Below are 21552 nucleotides of genomic sequence, written 5' to 3'. Positions count from 1 at the left end.
TGCTTGAGCAGATAGATGGCCGCTAGAACAAGCCTTTCTAAAATGGGAGCTGATGTCATTCTCCTCCACGGAACCCTCCAGAGGCTTTCCCTCTCACTCACAGCAACAGCCAAAGTCCGGCCACTCCCCGGTCCCTAACCCTCTTCCCGCCTTATTGTTCTTCATATCATATAGCACGTTTGCTTCTAAAGTACCCTATCATTTACTTATTTTTCAGTCTCATTCTACAAAAATATAAGCTCCAAAAGGTCAGGAATATTTTTTTAATCTTAGTTGTTAAATTCTGTATACTCAGCATCTAGAACACGGCCTGACATACAGTAGGTGCTCAATAATTATTAGTCAAATGATCACATGAATATTTTGCTTTCTGTAGTTAGGTATTGTTTAAATATTTTACAAGAAGAAAAGGCTCACCTATCCATTCAACAAATACGGATTCAGGGCAAATTCAAGCTGAGGTGCTATGCTAGGTGCTGAGCAAAACAGGACCGACCTCACTGCTGGGCTCACAGAGCTTAGTCTAGTGATGGATGACTGAAATAATGAAAAATGAGTGGTAAGCGCTATAAGAAAGGGAAATGTCCACGAAAGCTCATCACAAACAAAGCTGGCTCTGCCTGGGTGAGATGAAGGTGGGTGGGAAAAAAGGGATCTGAGAGACCAAGAAAGCCACAGGAGACTGGTAGCAAAGCTCTGCGTTATGTGATTTCTCTGTGATTTTCATCCGGACTGCCTCTGCCCAGTATTGAAATATATGAAGTGTGCTCCACGCCACCTGCTGATAATTCCCTAAGTAGCACCTGAGCCAGGAACGATCCGGAGGTGCAGAGGTGCACACGTGAGTGTGAGGTGGAGTGGAGGAGTGGAGATGAGGCAGAGGGGGCTGTGTGGACAAAGATCCTAGAGTAGAGGGAGAATGGCACTTTCTGGAACGCAGAGAGCAAGGGGCTAGAAAGGGACAGCATGGGCGGGGCCCAGCAGGCCCTCCAACAGATTCCAACTTTACCCGCCCCCCTCTCCCCCCAAAAATCAAAAGCCACAGGAAGGGCCTTGTCTGTTGCTGTCTCACTTTGTTCCATTTGCGTCGCGGTGACATGACTGAACCTGTATTTTGAAGGCCGTACTGAAACTGCCTGTGTGGAGAACGCTTTACCGGAGGCACCTGAGCAGGTGCGGGGAGGTCAGTCAGGAGGCAGCGGAGGCCCCCAGGGGAGGGAGCCGGGCTGGCAACCTGCCCCAGGGCAGAGGCAGGAGGTGGAGAAAAGTTGACCCATTCAAGAGATTTCATTACCTGCGTGTTCCAGGTGGAACCGTGTCCTCCTCCGACCCCTCACCCTGCCCCACAAATTCATCTGCTGAAGCCTTGACGCCTGGTACCTAGGATGTGGCCGGATTTGGAAGTAGGGTCTTTAAAGAGGCGATTAAGGTGAGATGAGGTCACATGGGCGGGCCCTGCTCCCGGCTGACTGGTGTCCTTATAAGGAGAGGACACGCAGAGGGGGCCCCCTGAGAATGTGGTTATCTACAAGCTGAAGAGGGCAGCCTGACTCTTCCCTCGGGTCTCTAGCCTCCGGAACCCTGAGAAAATAAATTCCTGTTATTTAGACGACCCATTCTGTGATGGCTCGTTATGACAGCCGTAGCAAACTAATACACTGTACAAAAAAAAAAAAATTTAAGTGAAAAATAAAACCTTTGAAAAAGAAAATCGATTTATTCTTAATTGAAATCAGGGTGGTATATGATGGTAAAATTCAAACAAAAGAGCTTTTCTTCAGTGTACCCGGTGATGGCTTCTACAATACATCTGTACTGTCCCTAAAGTGAGGAATAAGAAACACAATATAAAATGTTAGCTGCTTCTATTTTGTAAGAAATTTAAGAATTTTTCTCACTAGGAGGAAGTCATTTAAATTGGATGGGTTATTATTTTCCGTTTTCTAATGAAATAAAATTTTGTATGCCTTTAAATTCAGCAAGCATAAAACCCATTTACCTTCCGATTACAAGAAGATTTTTTAAAACAATATTTTGAAACTAGCCTATGAGATTTTCAAACTCTAGATATCAGTCGTAAACAATGGGTAAAGAATATGCACTGTTAAAGTTTGTTCTAAAATAGTCACCAAAAGTGAAACGTGCAAAATTTCATTGCTAGGTATTTAAGGCAAGCGCCGAAAATTCCAGTTATGACTGACGGAGGCAGTCACGGAGTTCTACACAGTGATCGTGTGGCGATTTCACCCACAGATCGTTCAACAGTTTAATAATGAGCATCTGTATCACCTGTAGCCATGTATGTAAGAGGAAAAACGATGTAAAAAAGAGATTTCTTCTGCGTAACTCTTTTATATTTCCATATGCTTCAAAAAAAAGAAATGGTAAAATACCCCAAACCAATAAAAAAAGTTTTTTTAAATCTGAAACTCGGTAATCTTAAGTAGCAATTTTTAGACGTTGCGAATTGCTTATTTCAAATTTTTACCACATCTGTTACTGCAAAAGGTTAAGAAGGTACAAAATGGTCCTTGAACGATACCTTAGAGAAGCGTATTCCCTTGAAGGAGAATGATATTGTTGTATTCACCGTCTCTGTGAACAAAACACAAAAAGGAATCGGTCATCACCAGCTGATTTTTTCTTTTTGGTAGTATGGCGTGCACCTGTACACTTAAATACAGGTGACAGCAGTCCCAAGCAAAACCGGAGAGAAGTGATAAGTCTTATATCCTGGCTACGATTCCCCTGGGGAATCCCAGCAACTATGCAGGATGCAGGACCCAAGCCTCAGAGGATGCTGCAGGTTGAATTACATCCCCCAAAAGATGTTGAAGTCCCAGCCCCCTGCGCCTGTGCACATGGCCTTATTTGGAAATAGCACTTGGTCAAGATGAGGTCATGTGACTGCGTCCTTAAAAGAAGTGGACATTTGGACACAGAGACAGGTGTGCGGAGAGGGAAGACTGTGAAGGAACACAGGAAGAAGATGGCCATCTACAAGGCCTGGGGCCACCAGAAGCCAGGAGAGAAACCTGGAACAGGTCCTTCCCTGGCACCTTCAGAGGGAGCACAGCCCTGCCAACACCTGGAGCTTGGTCTTCTGGCTTCCAGAACTGTTCGACAATAAATTCCTATTGTTCTAAGCCACCTATTCCGTGGCACTTTGGTACAGAAACCCTAGCGAGATCCTGGAAACAGGTCGGCACATTTATTAAGTTTAAGATGCCCTTGAAATATCCATTTATTTATTCATAAATGTGGGGTTTTTTTTTGGTTTTTTGTGTGTTCATAAATGTGTTTTTGAAAGAAATAAAGGTGTGTGTGTATAACAGTGGTAAGATTATGGGTAATTTTTATTTTATTTTTGCTTGCCCATATTTTCTAAATAGCATATCCTAAAAATATATGTTTGTAACAAATATAAATAAGAAAAGTTATTTTGAAAGTAAATATATCTATGGCACTTACTAGCTTGATTTGCAAACTTTCAAGGTTCCCTTGATAGTGTCCATGTTTTTAAATCGGAATATCCTGAGCTCTGGGCCCAGAGAGTCAGCTGCCAGATGGACATGTTTATTTGAATGTCCCCAAATTACCTTGAGCTCAACATGCCCAAATCAGAACTCATCATCTTTCTTTTAAAAATCTGTCCCTTCTTTTGCACACGTCATTTCAGATAGTGGTACTGCCATCCATCCAGCCTCTGGCCCTCAAGTGGTTCTTGATTTTACCTAACCTTTGCCCGCCACATCCAATCAATCAGTATGTACCGCCAATGTGCTCCCAGTGTGCTCTCTGTCACCTCCTCCCCTTTGCTCCCAGGGCCACCGTCTTTGTCCAGCCCTCATGGTCTCTCGCAGTCTCCCAGCCTCACTTCCATCCACCCAAGTTCCCTGCCAACCCCCACCTCCTTCCATACGGACACCAGTTATCTGCAAAAACGGACATCTCAGTGGGGCATCCCCACCCACTGATGACAGGCTGCAGGACAATATTTTATGTGTGACTTACATGTTTGCTCCTCCCCCTTTCTAGGCTCATCTCTAGCAATTCCCCACAAGCACATTCTGCTCCAGCTAGAAAAAAAACTACTCTCCAAATAAGCCATATTCTTTCACGGCTAGATGTGTCCACATGTGCTGTTTCCTCTCCAGGAAACATCCTTCATCCCCACTCTCTGATAGTCTCAGATTCAAGACTCTAATAAAACAGTCTCTGAAGTCTTATCTGACTTTTTCTGCCACAGTAAATTGATAGTTGTGTATATAGTTAAAACTAAGAGCACGTAATTCTATTAGTGTTTATGACATTTTATTGTCATTTTTGTTCCCATGACTGTCTTTCCCAAAACAGAGAAATCTTCTGAGGAAAGAGATCCTATCATTCGACTTTGGATCACAAGAGCCTAATCATGACTCCCTCACATTAGGATTGGCAGATACCTGCAGAAGGAACGGAGGCTGGATTGAGTCTGACACCTCTTAGATCTCAAGAAAATGAAACCACAAAAATTCATATAAAAAGTCATCATAATCCCACACATTATATGAAGTCATTGTAAAACGGTTGTATTAGAAGACGGTAATCTGCCAAGAGGATTTGTTTTCTAAGAGAAAGCCCAGCAGGACAGAAGGGCAGGCCTCCGGGGTCAGGGCTGCTCCGTTTCTAGTCCCCGAATGGCCAAGGGCGCATTTCTGCCAGCAGCAGTTTCCTCACTTGTAAAAATGACAGGACTGCAGAATCGGGAACGGAAGAGGGAGTCCTAGCAGCCACATGAATATGTATTACTTAATAACCATCGTTCTTGAATTCTTACTCTGAGCACTATACTAAGCTGTTTTATACACATTCTCGAATTTAATCCTTAAAACCATGTAAAGTAGGTTTCACTGTCCCCACTTTACAGATGAGGAAAATGAGGCTGACAGAGGTTGAATAACACACCCAGGCCACATGGCTAGCAGGTGGGAGAGCTGGGACACTGACCCAGGTCTTTGCGACTCTTAGCCCAACCTCATGAGCACTGCCAGCTCCATGACCTGTATGTAGTATGAGGGTGGTAGATAAATGAGAGATGCGAAGAGATGCTTGACTGGGAGACACACAGCAAGCACACTGATTTACTTAGAAACTATTTTCTTCATGATTGCTAGCGATTATATAATCATACAATCAAACTGATGTCTCTGTCAAAGCAAGTACTAGCCTTTCTGTTATAAATTTTTAGATTACTCTCATTCCATTAATTCTCTACCCTTATTTCCCATTTTTGAGCCCATCTATAACTAATCCGTGCTATATTGCCAAGTCTAATGTCTACATGTAAACTACCTAAAATCTTTTTTTTAAATAAGAGAAGATACAGGTTAATGGTAAATAATTATATGAGAAAATGTTCAACTGTAATAAAAAATGTTAATAAAACAATTAAGTGTAAATTTTTTTCTAATAGTTTTTTTCAAAGACGTTTTTTAAATAATGCCCAATGTTAACAAGACAGAGATTAAACTACTGTACTTATACACTGCTAGTAATGCAGATATAAATTGGTACGATCCCTTAGAAAAGCAATTTGGCCTTATATAAACAAAACCACAAACGCATTAAAACCATTTACGCTTAGAAATATCCCTGGAAGTTATCTATAACTCCTCCCAAACATGGGAATATTCAAATCTAAAATATGAGAAAAATTATATACAAAAACATAATGATCATAATATTATTTATAATAGTATAAATACCAGAAGCACATTGAATGTCCAGAAGGAGGATGAGGAAGAAAAAAGCAAACCAGGGAGAATGCACTAAGGGAGATGTTTCACCGTGAAGTATTTGTACTCTGATTTTTGAACCACGTGGATGTGGTTATCTAGTCAAAGAATTAAATAAATTTTTTAGAAATTGTAGTGAAGTATACTTACAACTACATAAACAATATTCATAGTTTAAAATACGAGAAAAAATACTCCCAGATGACTTTAGAAATACGAATCAAAGACATTTTTGTTGTTTATACTTTCCAATTTTTGGTAGTGTGACAGCATGATATTTATAATCTTTTAAACTATTTAAAATACTAGTTTAAAATTGTTATGGAAAAATTCATAAGTTTGCAATAAGTGATCTTCAGGTCTTAAACTATAAAATTTTATAATTCTGTGAATAATTCCAGGGCGGAAAAACGGAGGGGAAGACATTGAAGAAACCAATGTAGCTGCACAGGAAAATCTAGTGAGTTTCTATAAAAAGTAATAAACATCACGTTTAGAAAAAGAGATCCATTACCAAGAGTAAATGTACAATATTAATCTAAACAAGGTAAAAATTTTAATATCCCGCCAAACACACTCAGGTAAGCGTCACCTTAATAACAACTCAGTAACATAATTGTAAAATGCTTTTTGTGCTGCTAAAAGTAAAAATTTTGACCGGAAATAATTATTATCAGAAAAGGAAGCCGACATTTTCAGCGTTTTTAATAGCGTTCTCAGACGGTCTATCTGGGGAGTGATGTAAATGGAAAGCTCACCTCCCTTCAGGGCTCTGCAGAACGAGTACTCATCATCAGACCCGTGGCAAATAACCTCTTTGCGCACTGGAAAATTCATGGAGTTGAAAGATAAATACAGATTGAAATATAATTTTTTAATGTCTCTCCCTGAAAAAGAAAAACACCCCATTAGTCCCTCAAATAAGAGGTTATATTATAAATAATAATTAACACTTATGATACACTTAAAATATGCCCTGTGCTCTTTCTACGTTATTTCACTCAATCATCACTATTACCTGCCGTGTGGGGATTGTGATCCTTGTTTTGCTGATGAGAAAACTGAAGGTATGAGGGGGTTGGTAGACTGAAATCAAATAGAACGTTCCACAGGAAGAATTCTGTGTGCTAGGCCTAAAAATAGGGAAACCTACTTTTTGAGGAAACTATCAAATGAAGGTATAAAATTTTCTGTTCTAGGTACAGTTCTGCTAGGAAGTTCAAAGAAAGAAAACCAAGTCACGATAATTGCCCAATTTTTAATCGTTTTGATAAAAGACTTCTTGGAGAACAAAATCAAACTTTTTGATTAAAAATTAGATGTGCGAGCTGTTTATTACTTCCTCATGCTCTCCCTATTAGCAATTAACATGGAAAAATCCGGTAAATGATGCATTTTTCCCAACTCTTCTAAGTTATTCAGCTGGCCCAACTAGAAAAGATATACGGTCTTTTTTATAATGAAAATAAGTTATTGTAACCACTGCCTCATTACAAATATTTTCCTAATCAGGTCACCGTGATTCACTGTAGCCACAATCAAAGGGAAAGTTTTCCATCTTTAATGTGAACTTCGCTGTGCTCAACAGAGCCGCGAGCCCCTTCCTCGAAACGCTCTCCTCCATCTGGCGTTGGTGCTCTTGCTCATTCCCCTCATTCCCCTCCAACCTCTCTGATTCCGCCCCCAAAGTCTAGTTCTTGGACCTCTCTTTCTTAGGGTTCTAGCCTCAGTGTTTCTCAATATTTACTCTGTACACTCTCCCTGGCCTAAAGTCCCGCATAAGGTGACACTTCCCAAATCACCACCCTTAGTCTTAACCTTTCTCCTGAGCACCTGTCTCACATATGCATTCAATAACTCTATTTGAATGTTGCTCATCACCTCACCCCACAGATCCCAAATTGATCCCTCATCTCATCTCCAAGTCGGCACTAGAATTCCCAGTCCCAAGAAATCTTACTGGGCTCCTTTTCATCCCCGTTACCACAGTCTTAACGCAGGCCCTCATTACTCAGAGCCTAAAGTACCACCAAACCTCCTAATTTGTCTAATACTCTGAGTGATACTATATTGTGTTATTATTACTTGTTATTATTAATTTGTCTAATGAGAAGAACATCATAGGGTCTGCTTCAAATGGTGGAGCCACGATCCCCTCCACAGACTTTGGCCTGAACCTCTCCAAAAGCAGGGATGCGTGCAGAAGCTGAAGAGCTGTTTTCGCAAGACACAGGTACACGGCAGTACTGCTGTGGTGTCCGGTGACAACACAGGACAAAGGACCTTCCATTTCTATGTAGAACACAATGTGTCCCTGGTCTTCAACGACTCCAAAAAAAGAAGTGCTTTCTTGACATCTCAACGGTTTACATCTTGAGAAGCTTTTTGTCCCAGGACATCGCTGTGCTCACCTTAGTCACGTGAACAATGGTCAGTGTGAGGTGCCCCTTGCGTGGCAGAGCAAGTGGGAGATACTACTGTGGGTGTTGAAGTGACAGATGAGAAACTTGGTGGCTGACGTGTGATAACAAAGAAGACTGTTTTCTAGCTCACCTAAGACAACTCCAGAAACTACCAGAAATAATTTTGAGGCTTATGGTCCAGCTTTGTCAATCAGTTAGTGATATACAAATAACTTACCAGCAAGGCCATAAAGTATCAAAATAAATATTTTCTATTCCCAACCCATTTTTGGTTCAAGGTTGTACTTAAAGCTCTTACTGAATATAGGAAGAAATAGCACCATAAAAATAGTTTGATTTCCATAACATGGCCCCACACTTCACACAGACACTCTATTATATTCTAAGGAAACTCGGGTCATTATTGCAAAGCTCTATGAAAAACATGACTGAATAATTCTTCTGTTACTGCATTAATATGCCATCTAGATGCCACATTTAGTGAATAAAGAAGGTACTCGGGTGGCCATGGAGTACTCTCCTCGAACCATCTTCCGAAGAACCTGCCGGGAGTGAAGTGGTTGGCAGACAGCCTCCATCCCTCCCCAGGGGCCAAACTCTAATGACTGAGCACTGCAAGGACTCGAGGGCCAGCCTACTCCCGCCTCTAATGGGACACTCGTGACAGCCAATCTTTGCTCTAAAGCTCCGCATTGATCTAGCTGAGAGAAACTCAAGGATGCATCTGGGTCTGGTGATCACCTACCAGATTCTCCTACTTTCTCTCTCTCATTTCAAAGGCATCAGACATGCAGTGCAATCTGAACCCTTCTCTCACCTGCCTGGTACCCTCTCCCCTTTATTGTTCACAGGCATTTCCCCCAGTAACTCTCTTGTGTGCCTAACTCTTTGGTGTCTGCTTTTCAGCAAACTCTGAGTGATACTATATTGTGTTATTATTACTTGGGCCTGGAAGGATACAACTTGCTTCCTGTGTGTAAGGGCAAGGAAGGGGCTTGTTGGAAAATTAGGTCATTCGTTATGTACATAATCGCTTCGGCCAAACATCTAGGGATAAGGCACACCAAGTAGACCAGAAAACAAAACCTGAGAAAAGAAGAAGAAACTGTAGAGCCTTTAGGCAGGCAAAAATTAGAAAAAAAAAAAGTTATTTCTTTTCATCTTAGTTGAGAAAGTAGAGTGAACAGGGTTAGTCGTTCTTTCTTCTGGGCTACCACTAACCTAAGTCTCACTGCTATCATTTCACTATCATACCATATTACCTACAGATCTGTCCCTCCGATTGCACTGACAGATTCTTGAAGGTCAAGAGAATGTCTTATTTAGCAATGAATTTACAGTACCTATCACAATATTTGAAATACACTATGCATTTATTAGATATGTTTTGATCAATAAATAAATGCAGAAACAAAGTGTCAAAGTGCAGGTTAAACAATTAAATTCAGGAATATCAAAACACGAATTTATTGTCTATTATTTCTGGGTTCTCAGCTACCTCTTTTCTTGTAAACTGGAGAATTAAAATCGGGGCGGGGAGAATCTTTCTTTAGGCTTATTTATGTGAAAGCATTTTGTAAAGTATAAGCTCCAAATATAAGCTAGGATGTAAATAATGATGGCGATGATGAAAACAATCACGGTAATGAGAATAATTAGAGTTGACGTTTTCTGGAGTCCTAAAACTTCCACACAGCAAACCCGATTGGTAAGAGAGGGTAAAAGTTGTATGTGATTTCACAAACACTGAGACCCAGCCCGATACTATCACTGTCACCCAATTTGGTTTTTACTAAGCTGATGACCAGTAAAATCATAGACAGGAAAAACAAGATGAAATGTAAAATGAAAAACACTGTCTTCTTTCATCCCATCATCATCATATTTTTTTTTAGAAAGGTCAGCTTTAGAAACAAACATCCTGGCTTTCTCATTCAGATCTTTAACTAGTGGAAACCCAACATTACTTATCAGTTAAATAGCTAATGATTGACAAAGGATATACCTATTAGATCGTTAAAAATCTAAGTCATTCCCATTTACCCTATTGCCATTATGTAACCCCTTCCCATGAGTGTGAGCCTAGTGACTTGCTTCTAACAGATAGATATCGCAAAGTCGATAGAGTGACACTTTCATGACTAGGCCACATGAGATTGTGATTTCTGTCGTTAGCTGATTGTCCTCCTTGCTGACTTTGATAAAGCAAAAAGCTATGTTGAAAAGGCCCATATCACAAAACCTTGAGGGCTGGCCAGCAGCCAGACAGGAACTGAATACTGTCAACAATCCCATGTGAATTAAAGTGGATCCTGCCCCAGTTGAGCCTTCAGAAGAGACCCGAGCCTTCACAGACACCTTGTTTGCACCCTGTGGGAGAATCTGGAGCAGACGCAGCTAAGCTCTGCCCAGATAGCTGACACACAGAGACTATGAGATAATAAATGCGTACTGTTTTTTGAGTATTACTTAATATGAGATATTACGATTCTGGTAATTTTTTACATAACAATAGAAAACTAATACATATACATTTGGAACACGATCATTTATCACTGCTATTTCTTGAACCCTTTTAACTGATCTATAGAAAACAAAACTTTGGACTTACTTGGAATGTAGAAAATATGTAAATATCCACGGCTTCCCTTCAATTCTATACAGGGGTTAAGATTTAACGAAATAGGGAATTTCATGTTATCTAGAGAGAACAAAGATAATGTCAATAAATTATCATAAATCATTTCTAATAAGTAAAGTATTCTGAAATTCAGTCCCTGAAAGATGCCTTTAGCATTAGAATTGTGTAATGAGAAAAATTGAGGGGGGTTCAAAACATCGCCACCCCAGAGGAGTGACATCAGCAAGATGGCAGAGTAGGAAGTCTAAGACCCTTCTTCCCCTCACAGACACACAAAGTTACCAACAATTTGTGAAAAACTCCCTTTGTGGAAAATCAAAGACAAATTGAAAGTTTCCTGTATCTTAGGAGAACTTGAATCCAGACTTGCCAAAGTTGGTAGGGAGATTCAGTACACCCTTCTCAATAGGGACCCTGTACCTGGCCCAGCACAGGAGAAAAATCCCCTAGCCTCCAGCTTCACTCAGCGGGGAAGACGTTGGTTCATGCATGCAAATCCCCAAATTTTCCAAGGGGATCCCTAAAGAACTGAAGAAATAGAAAATCCAAACAGACCTATAACTAGTATGGAGATTGAGCCAGTAATCGAAAATGTCCCAAAAAAGAAGAGCCCAGGACCAGATGGCTTCAAGATGAATTCTACCAAACATTTAAATAAGACTTAATACTAACCCTTCTCCAACTCCTGCAAAAAACGGAAGAGGAGGACACACTTCCAAACTCATTTGGCCAGCCCAGCATCACCCTGATACCAAAGCCAGACAAAGACACCACAAGAAAAAAAAAACTATAGGCCAATATCCCTGATAAATATAGATGCAAAAATCCTCAACAAAATACTAGCAAGCTGAATTCAACAGCACATAAAAAGGATTATACACCATGACCAAGTGGGATTTTTTTCACCTTAGATGCAAGGATGGTTCGACATATGAAAATCAATTCATGCGATATACCACATTAATAGAATGAAGGATTTAAAAAAATCACATGATCACCTCAATAGATGTAGAAAAAGCATTTGACAATATGTAACATCCTTCTGTGATAAAAACTTTCAAAAAACAAGAATTTGAGGAAGTGCTCACAACATAATAAAGGCCATATATAAAAAGCCCAGAGTTGTTTTTTTTTTTTCAACTCAATGGTGAAAAACTGAAAGTTTTTCCTCTAAGATCAGCAACAAGGCAAGGATTCCTACTTGCAACATAGTATTGGAAGTCCTAGCCAGAGCAATTAGGCAAGAAAAGTAAATAAAAGACATCTAAATTGGAGAGGAAGAAGTAAAATTTCTTTGTTTGCTGATGACATGACTTTATATATAGAAAACCTTAAAGATTCCATTAAAAAAAAGAACTAATCAAAGAATTTAGTAAAATTTCAGGATACAAAATCAACATACAAAAATAAATTGTGTTCTTATATACTAACAATGAACTATCTGAAAAGGAAATTAGGAAAACTATCTCATTTACAATAGCACCAAAAAAAGATAAAATACCTAGGATTAAACTTAACTAAAGAGGTAAAAAACTTTATCCTTAAAATTACAAAACATTGATAAAAGAAATTACACAAGACGCAAATGTAAAGACATTCTGTGTTAATTGATTAGAAGATTTAATGTTATTAAAATGTCCATATTACCCAAAGCAATCTACAGATTCAATGCATTCCCTATCAAAATCTCAATGGCATTTTTTACAGAAATAGATAAAACAACTCTAAAATTATGGAACCACAAGAGACCACAAATAGCCAAATTAATTCTGGGAAAGAGGAAAAAAATCTAGAGACATCATACTTCCTGATTTCAGACTATTACAAAGCTATAGTAATCAAACAGTATGGTACAGTAAAAACAGACATACAGACCAATAGAACTGAACAGAGAGCCCAGAAATAAATCTATGCATATATTGTCAAACGATCTTTGACAGAGAGCCAAGCATGCACAATGGGGAAAGGACAGTCTCTTCAACAAATGATGCTGGGAAAGCTGGACGTGCACATACAAAAGAACGAAATTGGACCCTTAAATTAAACCATACACAAAAATCAACTCAAATGGGTTAAAGACCTAAATGTAAGATTCAAAAACTGTAATCCTAGAAGAAAACACACGGGGAAAGTTTCAAGACGTTAATCTTGACAGTGATTTTTCATAAATATGACACCAAAAGCATAGGCACCAAAAACATAAATAAACAGGGGGACTACATCAAATTAAAAAGCGTCTGCACAGCAAAGGCAACAACCAACAGAGAGCAAAGGTAACCTATGGAATGGGAGGAATTATTTACAAACCATATACCTGATAATGGGTTAGTATCCAAAATATATAAGAAATTCTAATAATTCAATTGTAAAAAAACTAATAACCTTATTTTAAAACAGGCTAAGGATTTGAGCAGACATTTCTCCAAAGAAAACATGCAAGTGGGCAACAGGCACATGAAAAAATGCTCAACGTCACTAGGCATTACAAAATCAACAGTGAGATATCACCTCACACCTGTCAGGATGATTATTAAGAAAAAAACAACAACAATACAAGTGTTGGCAAAGATGTAGAGAAATTAGAACACTTGTATACTCTTGGTAGAAATGCAGAATGGTGCAGCCACTATGGGAAACAGTATGGAAATTCAAATTAAAAATAGACCCACCATATGATCTAGCAATCCTACCTGGGTATTTATCCAAAAGAACTGAAATCAGGATCTCGAAGAGATACTAGCACTCCCATGGTCATTGCAGCACTATCCTAATAGCCAAGACGTGGAAACCAAATGTCCATTGATAGGTGAATGGATAAAGAAAATGTGGTATATATATATACCATGGAATTCAGCCTTAAAAATATAAGGAAATTTTGCAGTTCGCTACAACATGGATGAATCTTGAGTACATTATGCTAAGAGAAATAAGCCAGTCCTGTCAGGACAAATACTGCATAATTCCACTTATATAACATGTCTAAAATAGTCAAATTCCTAGAATCAAAGAGTGGAATGGTGGCTGCCAGGAGCTTGGGGAGAGGGAAATGAGGAGTTACTGACCGATGGGCTTGAAGCTTCAAGCGAGATGAAGAAGCTCTAGAGATCTGCTGTGTGACACTGCACCTGTCGTCGATAACGATGTATTGTACACTTACATTTTTAAGAGGGTAGATCTCATGTAAAGTGTTCTTGCCACAGTGAAGGAAAATAAAAAATGCAGTATGAATACGAAAAAGAAATCTCCTCGTAATGTAAATAGATGAGTGTTTTAATGTCCTTACATTGTTAAGGGGGAGGCCGGAGGTATTAAATTATTTTAAACTCTGTATGGGGAAAAAACTCCCCAAAATATATTTTTATAAAATTACTTGTTCCATTTTGTGACTCTTTTTACCTGTTCTTTTCTCTATTTTTCTAGTTTGAGAAATAATTGACACACGTCACTATAAGTTGAAGGCGTACAGCATGATGCTTTGATTTACATATGTTATAAAGTGATTACTATAATAGGTTCAACTAATAGCCATCATCTATATGATACAATAAAAAGAAAAGAGAGAAAAGAGAAAATGTCTTCTCGTGATGAGACCCCTTAGAGCTACTCTCATAGTGACTATCCCGTGTATCATACGCCCACGTTGGCTACAGTCACAGCGTTGTATGTTACATCCTTAGTACGCATTTCTCTTTTATACTGGAAGTCTGTTCCTTTTGACCACCTTCCTCCAATTCCCCCTCCCCATCCCCTCTATTATCTTGTTCTGTGAGTTTGGTTTTTGTTGTTGTGTTTTTTTAAGAGGCCGCATATAAGTGAAATCATACAGTTTTTGTCTTTATATGACTTATGTCATTTAGCATAATCCCTTCAAGATCTATCCATGTTATCACAAATAGTAAGATTTCCTCTTTTTTCATGGATGAATAATATTTTACTGTGTACACAGACACACACACACACACACACACACACACACACACACCACAACTTCTCTTATCCATTCATCCATCAATGGACACTTAGGTTGTCTGGGGGTGACAGAAAGGACAAAAAAAGACACAGCAATGAGATGGCCATCTGCCAGCCAAGGAGCGAGGCCTCAGAAGGAAACCAAACTTGCTGACCCTTGATCCTGGACTTCCAGCCCTCAGAACAGTGAGAAATAAATTTCTGTTGCCCAACCGCCCAGTCGTGGTGTTTCGTTACAGCAGCCCTCGCAGACTGAGACGCTGTATATGATCCGTAGCTTTGCCAAATGGAAGCCACCTCACCGAAAGGACTGAATCAAGAGTTGTTGTCACCAACACCCTCACGATAATACAGAGGAATCGGTGCTCCCCACACGGGGTGCATTGGGCTCGGCCAGCCCGGACTCTCTAAGATGGGAACGGGAGTGACGTGGCGGTGGGGAGGCAGCAGAGTTTCGCTGCTGCGGCGCTCTCCACTTGCGCCCCTCAGTCCTGATGTCCCCAGGGTGGCAGGGAATGACCACCAGCTTTCTCAGCATTAGAGAGAAAGAGGCAAGATCCTTCCTCCAAAATCAAGTCAAAAGACAAATCAAATTGTTGTTATTAAGAGATTAAAAGTGAATAATAATACAAAGTGTCACGTAAATAAAGGCCATCTGAAACACAGAGCACAGAGAAGGTGACAAAAACAACATGGAGGGCAGAAGGGCCGAAGGAGAGGGGACTGAGGAGCCTTCTGGAGATGGGGGATGGACACCGATCCTGTCGACAGAGGGGATTTGGCACGGTCCACTAGTGCAAAAGAGGCTGTGTGCGTGAGACTGGACTTGTTCTGCCACCGGGCGGTCCTCCAGTTCCCCGAAAATAACTTTATATTAACATTTGCCAGAGTGTTTCTCAGGACAGTCAACACGCACTCAAACAGTGAAATAAAGTAAAATTGAAAATCTGGGGCTTAAAAAGGTTTCTTTATTTCAAGACTTCTCGGAACTCAAAATACGTTTATAAATTAATAATTGGACTGTAATCCCTTTCCCAAAAAGAATCTTGAAGAATTAATATTTTGGGAAGCCTCTTGAAAAGGCCAGCCAACCAAGGGAAGCAACGCAGTGGGAAGAACCAAACAAAAGAAGGGGTCGAGGCCCGAAGCTGCGCTCACAGAGAAAAGCGGGGAGACAGACAGTGATGTGATCAGTTAATAGCGTTAGGGTCTGGCTGAGTTTTTAAAAAGTAATCAAGACTGTTTCTGTGTGGCTCTGTGCTAAAAAGTTTACCTCATACCAATCCTTGTGAAATTAAAATCACTTTCATTTTACAGATTAAAAAAAAAAAACTGGGGCACAGGGAAGCTATGTGGGTTGCTCAAGGTCACACAGCTAGTAAGTGACAGAACCAGCTTACATCCAATTAGGGAGGTGACTCCAAGAGTCCTCAGAAATCGCAGCCCCAAACACTTAAGAGAACAACCATTATATGCCCAACACCGCTGAAAGAAAAATGACAGCTTAGAGCAATAATCAGTTCCAGGAGGCAGCTAGGGCTGCTCTTCCTTCTCAGGAAGAACCAGTCTTGGGGCTGAGGCAAAAGCTCAGAAGCAGACAGTTCTGCGAAACTGGGAAGAATAGGAAACTGGGCTCAAGGTCGAGACCACAGGGAACAACAGAAACATTTGGAGGTCAAGTACAACACGGTTCAGAGGATGGCGAGGTCTGTGAAGGATGCAGAAAATCCACATGGGGAAGTAATCAGCCATCACTCTTGCTGCTGGTGGCTGGCGGCGGCTAGAACATGTGGTCATTTTCTGTGTTCCAGCGACAGCAGAGTAAGGTTCTTGTGAAAACCCACCCTCGAAGTAGTTGATGCTACAACTCCTTGTTGCCGTTTTACTTACCACAGTATGTATACCAGATGTCAGTATCAGAGGAGTTGCAGATCCAGTGTTGCTCTGCCGGTTCAGTAAATATGGGAGAAAACAGGGTGGAAAAGAGCATAAATGGGAACATGATTTAATAGTGCCAAAACTCTAAAAAGGAGATATCAATAACTAATCACCGGACTCTTTCTTTTCAGTAAGTAGGAAAAATTGAACTTAGTCATCAGTCATGTGATTTCTAAGTTCCGATCCAACTATTTCCTCTTTTGTGTATGCGTGTGTGTGTGTGTGCATGTGTGTGTAATATTTGAGCACTTCCTGCTAGGAGAGAAGAAGATGATTTAGAGTGCACTCTTTTCCAACACTCGGTGTGAATGAGAGCACAGAGCTTTAAGAACAGAGCAAGGTATTTCCCAGTCAACAGTAACAAAGCCACCTATAGGTCTCCTTTAGAATCCCAGCAGGCACTGCTCCTCTCTCTCACGGGCTCTTTAAATGACAATTTCTCGTGCCCCAGACAGCTGGACCTATAGATCGGAACTGAAGAGTCTTATGCAAACCCTTTCTGCTCAGCAGCAGGGTCAGGCATGGGGCAGAGCCGTCCTGGACGAGACCCCAGGCCCGGGACGCTAGCTGGCAGGGGCCCCGCCAGCTTGAAAATGCACCTGCTTAAGTGAACTGCAGCTCCAGGAACTATTTTGAGCCCTGATAATAAAATGCTTATTATTTCGTGTATGGCACGTATTTCATTTCAAAACTCTCACTCCATTCTAGAAAAACAGCTAATCCTTTCGATGCTTTGCTTCTTGAGATCCTTTATAGGATATAGTTTGGGGTTAGTAGCCAAAAATGGCAGGGCCCAAAAATCTACAAGTTTAGAGGAAAATAATCATGTTATTAAAAGATTTCACTAAAGAACTGTACTACTTCCCATTTTTTAAAGGGCAAAAATCCATGGAGGGGTGGGAACATGGGGAGTTGTTCAATGGATATTGAGTTTCGGGATTGCAAGGTGAAAAAGTTCTAGAGATCGGTTGCACAGCGATGTAAATGTAGTTAACAGAATACTGAACTGTACTAAACTGCACACTTAAAATTGGTTAAGGTGGCAAGTTTTTGTTATGTCTTTTTACCATAATTTAAAAATGTGGTTAACAATTGGAGAGGGAGTTGGAGAGGAAAAGCCTCGTGAATGCCCTCAGTGGTCTCAAAATACCATTCCCCACTAAAAGAAACGAAGACTGGAGAAATCGCTGATTCTAGGCCTGGGGCAGAAAACACACAGGATGAGTCTGGAATAGTTTATCATGTTAGATGACCAATTTGAAGACTGACCAAAAATGAGTTTCTTATTGCTTCTGTTACAAATAACCACAAACATAGTGGCTTAAAACAATACAAATATATTCTCTTACAGTTCTGGTCAAGGTGTCAGCAGAGTTGGTTCCTTCTGGACTCCAGGGGAAAAATCTGTTTCCTTGACTTTTTCAGTTTCGAGAGCTACAATCCTTGCATTCCTCATCTTCAAAGTTCGGCACCCGCTCTCAGCTTCCACCATCACATCGCCTTCTGCCTCCTCTTACAAGGACCCTGTGATTATGAGGGAACCATTTGGATAATCCAGGATAATCTCTCCAACTCAAGATCCACCTATAAAAATCCCTCTCGCCATATAATATAACATTTGCAGCTTCCAGTTGTGAACATCTTGTAGATTACATGATCATTAAGATAGTAACTGGAATGCACTGAAATATATCAAATATATTTAAATCCATGAGCTCATAATAATTTTTTACAATCTAATTAATCATCAGATGATGCTAGGAAACAAACTCTATTTTGAGAACTGGCAAATGAAAGGGAAAAGAATCAAGCACTGGTCTTGATTTTCCTATAGAAACTGAACAACTGGTAACCAAGTCATAGAGAGTGGCAAATTTCCCTTGCCTTTTCATACTCCCTTCTCTGCTCTCAGAAGTATTTCAGCTATTTACGAAAAAGGAATAACAGATAGAATATAACCATTTTGCAACACCTAATGAACTGGTGAGCTTAGTATTATCGGTGGTTGCTAACATCACAGAGAAAGACATTATGTACCTCTTGATGGTGAACACGGGGGTAGCCGGCCTCCAAGATGACATCCAATGATCCTCACTTCCTGGAATGCAAATCCTGTGTAGTTCTCTCCATCAATGAATAAAGCTGACTGTGTAACTAACGAAATATATACAATGACAATGTACAACTTCTGAGGTAGATCATGAAAAGCATTGTGGCTTTCAACTTGCTCTCCTGGATCAACTGCTCTGGAGGAAGCAAACAGCCCTAAGGAGAGATCCACGTGGTGAGAAATGGAGGCCTCCCACCGAAAGCCCGGCACCAGTCTGTCAGTCGTGTGGGAGCCAGTGCAGCCTTCAGATGACAGCAGCAGCAGCTCCCATAACTGCGACCTCACAAGACACCTGAGCCAGAAACACTCGGCTAAGTCAGTCACCACCAAACACCTGACCGACAGAAGTTGGGCAGCATCATACGTGTTTATTGTTGTTTTACACCTCTAAGTTTTAGGGGTAATCAGTTACACAACAACAGATAATACCAACAACATAATTTATGAATCAGTCTTGTCCAAAATAATCGAACTCAGTCTCAAGTCCAACTACCAATTTATAGGAAATACAGAAGACAAACATGTTAAATTACGCCTCAGAGATATAATCAGAAAATCTAAACCATGAAACCAGATAAAGGACAAACAAATCAGTTTCTTCAACAGATGATTTGCAAGGAGGAAAAAAAAGTGGAAAAATGGAGAGGCCCATAATTTGAAGTCTTTAAAGACATTTCAAAAATTGGTGTGACTGGAGTGTGAACTTTATTTAGATCTTAATCCAAAGAAATGTGGGGGGAATATTATGAAGTAATTGGATATTTGACCAGACTGGATATTTGATAACATAGGAGGAGGCAGTTTAGGTATTATCATGGTATAATAATATGTTTTTAAAGTCCTTATCTTGAAGAGTTACAAAATTAAATATTTAAGGAAGAAAGGTTATGATGTCTGAGATTTGCTTCCGGGTAAAAGTAGAGGGCAAGGGGTTGGGGTCTAGATAAAATAACATTGACCACAAATTTGTCATGTTAATTTACTGTACTCATATTTTTGAATGTTAGACATTCTCAAAGAAAAGCAACAACAAAAGGATGAAGGATTCTGAAAACATCAGAATGCAGTTTTAACAATTGTTTCCAAGCTAAGGCTATCTCCCATTCACACCTAATGGCCATTTTGTTACTTTTGCTTCCAAAAGCTGAAGTCTTCCAGTATAGTGAAATCTGTGTTGAGGAAAAGGATTATATTTTACCATCCCACGGTATATTATCTGATGTAAGCCACATGTCAGCCCAGGTCACTCTGCTTTTTGAGACTCAGGTAAAACTGACTCAATGTTCTTCCCATACATACATCACCTTCCCAGTCTTCCCAAGATCACTCCGTCTGGGGTGAGGACAGTGAGTAGCGTGGAACAACATGCATATATTTCTCCTCCTTACCTTGCCCTGTGTTGTTTCTGCTGACTTATTTCAGTGGTGAATCATGCTGACCCTTTTCTACATCTTGGTCTCACTCCACCATGCTCTTGAGAAGTCATCTTTCTCAGTCTTTTAAGCGTTTTTTCTTTTCCCTAAACAACCAAGTTATCTTCTGAATTATTCTGGTGGAAGAAAACTTTAAAATGTTAACAATGCTGGGTTATGTTTTGTCTTTTCAGGAATGGAACTTGGAGTGACTTTTCTCTTGCTTTTACTTAAAAATATTTGATAATGAGCAATTCGATAGTTTTTATAAAGGTATAATCACACTAGGATAGCAATATATCTATCTAGGTAACAGGACAGAGGAACAGGCAGGCAGAGGCCCAACCCATGAACAGAGACAGCACCAGCTTGTTCATCTTCCTAAGAGCTTAGAGCCTGCCCTCTGCTAGGCAAGCTGGCTGATCCTAGCAGAAGGCAGGCTCTCGGTCTCAGAAAGGGGAGCACCTTCCTACGTTGTCTCCTATGAGCTTCTAGTAGCTTCAGACTTCAATAGCCTTTCCCCATGAACCAGTGATGTTTTTGCTGTTTCTCTACCGACCTCCCTTATACATGGCGAGCCGTAGATTAGATTGACCACAGGGGCAGGCGGCAGGTGTCAGACAGCTCCATAGACTGGTGTTTTGTTCTTAACGGTGACTCTGGCAAGTACCACAGTACCTGGCTCACTCTATGTGCTTAAGGATCTGATCTAAATAGAATGGTGTGAGGTCTTTTGCTCTTGGCTTAAAATCCTCCATGAGAACCAACTTTCAATTTACAATTAGAGGTGAAAATCTTAAAATGCCAATACTTGATAAAGTAAGCAGAGATTGCTATTTTATAAAAGGTACTGTCCGCCTGTTTAGTGCATGTGATTTCCTCACTCTGATAGGGTGCGCCACGGGAGGAATGCACGAGTGGCAAAGGGACCACAGAAGACAATTACTCAGGTCACCATTTCCCCTACAGCTACCGCTGCGCATGGACATCCTTACTATGGGCAGCCTTACGAGAAAACCTAGGCAACAACCTGTGTTCAGAGCCAGAAAAAGCGATTATCATTGCTTTCCATAATTTATAGATTTTTAAGAGTTTTTAATGAGAAGAGATAGTACCTATACACTCAGAAAAATCTAAACGCAAAGAAAACTTTCCCCATTTGCTTCTGACGTCTGATCCACAGCTGAGATTAAACCACTTATTAAATTATCCATACATATGCCAATGAGTACATGTGTTTTCACACCTTCTTTAAAAGCACAAATGGTGGAAAATCACATAC

At 40.2% G+C, this 21552-nt stretch overlaps 1 protein-coding gene across 2 annotated transcripts; it reads right to left on the bottom strand.

The window, feature by feature from the left end:
- Nucleotides 1–1722: 1722 nt before the first annotated feature.
- On the bottom strand, nucleotides 1723–17309 carry LY96 (lymphocyte antigen 96). Of its 2 annotated transcripts, XM_006924036.3 has the most exons (5): nucleotides 16701–17309; nucleotides 10812–10901; nucleotides 6536–6664; nucleotides 2543–2595; nucleotides 1723–1821 (listed from the first exon to the last, which is right to left on the bottom strand). In XM_006924036.3, the coding sequence occupies exons 1-5, from the start codon at nucleotides 16810–16812 to the stop codon at nucleotides 1723–1725; spliced, it is 483 nt and encodes a 160-aa protein (XP_006924098.1). In that variant the 5' UTR covers nucleotides 16813–17309. The 2 variants fall into 2 exon arrangements, with proteins under 2 accessions (XP_006924098.1, XP_024896968.1); XM_025041200.1 differs by lacking the exon at nucleotides 10812–10901.
- Nucleotides 17310–21552: the final 4243 nt, after the last annotated feature.

Source organism: Pteropus alecto, unplaced genomic scaffold (assembly GCF_000325575.1).
Source record: "Pteropus alecto unplaced genomic scaffold, ASM32557v1 scaffold87, whole genome shotgun sequence".
Lineage (NCBI taxonomy): Eukaryota > Metazoa > Chordata > Mammalia > Chiroptera > Pteropodidae > Pteropus > Pteropus alecto.
Note: the sequence above shows the minus strand (reverse complement) of the source record. Positions and strands in the feature narration are given on the sequence as shown.

Excerpts from the sequence above, each read along its gene's own strand:
- LY96 (XM_006924036.3), bottom strand. The coding sequence starts at position 16,812 with ATGTTCCCATTTATGCTCTTTTCCACCCTGTTTTCTCCCATATTTACT. Across the intron at positions 6,665-10,811 it reads ACATATTTTCTACATTCCAA|GGAGAGACATTAAAAAATTA; the intron begins GTAAGTCCAAAG and ends TTTCTTTTTCAG. Across the intron at positions 1,822-2,542 it reads AGGGAATACGCTTCTCTAAG|GGACAGTACAGATGTATTGT; the intron begins GTATCGTTCAAG and ends TCCTCACTTTAG.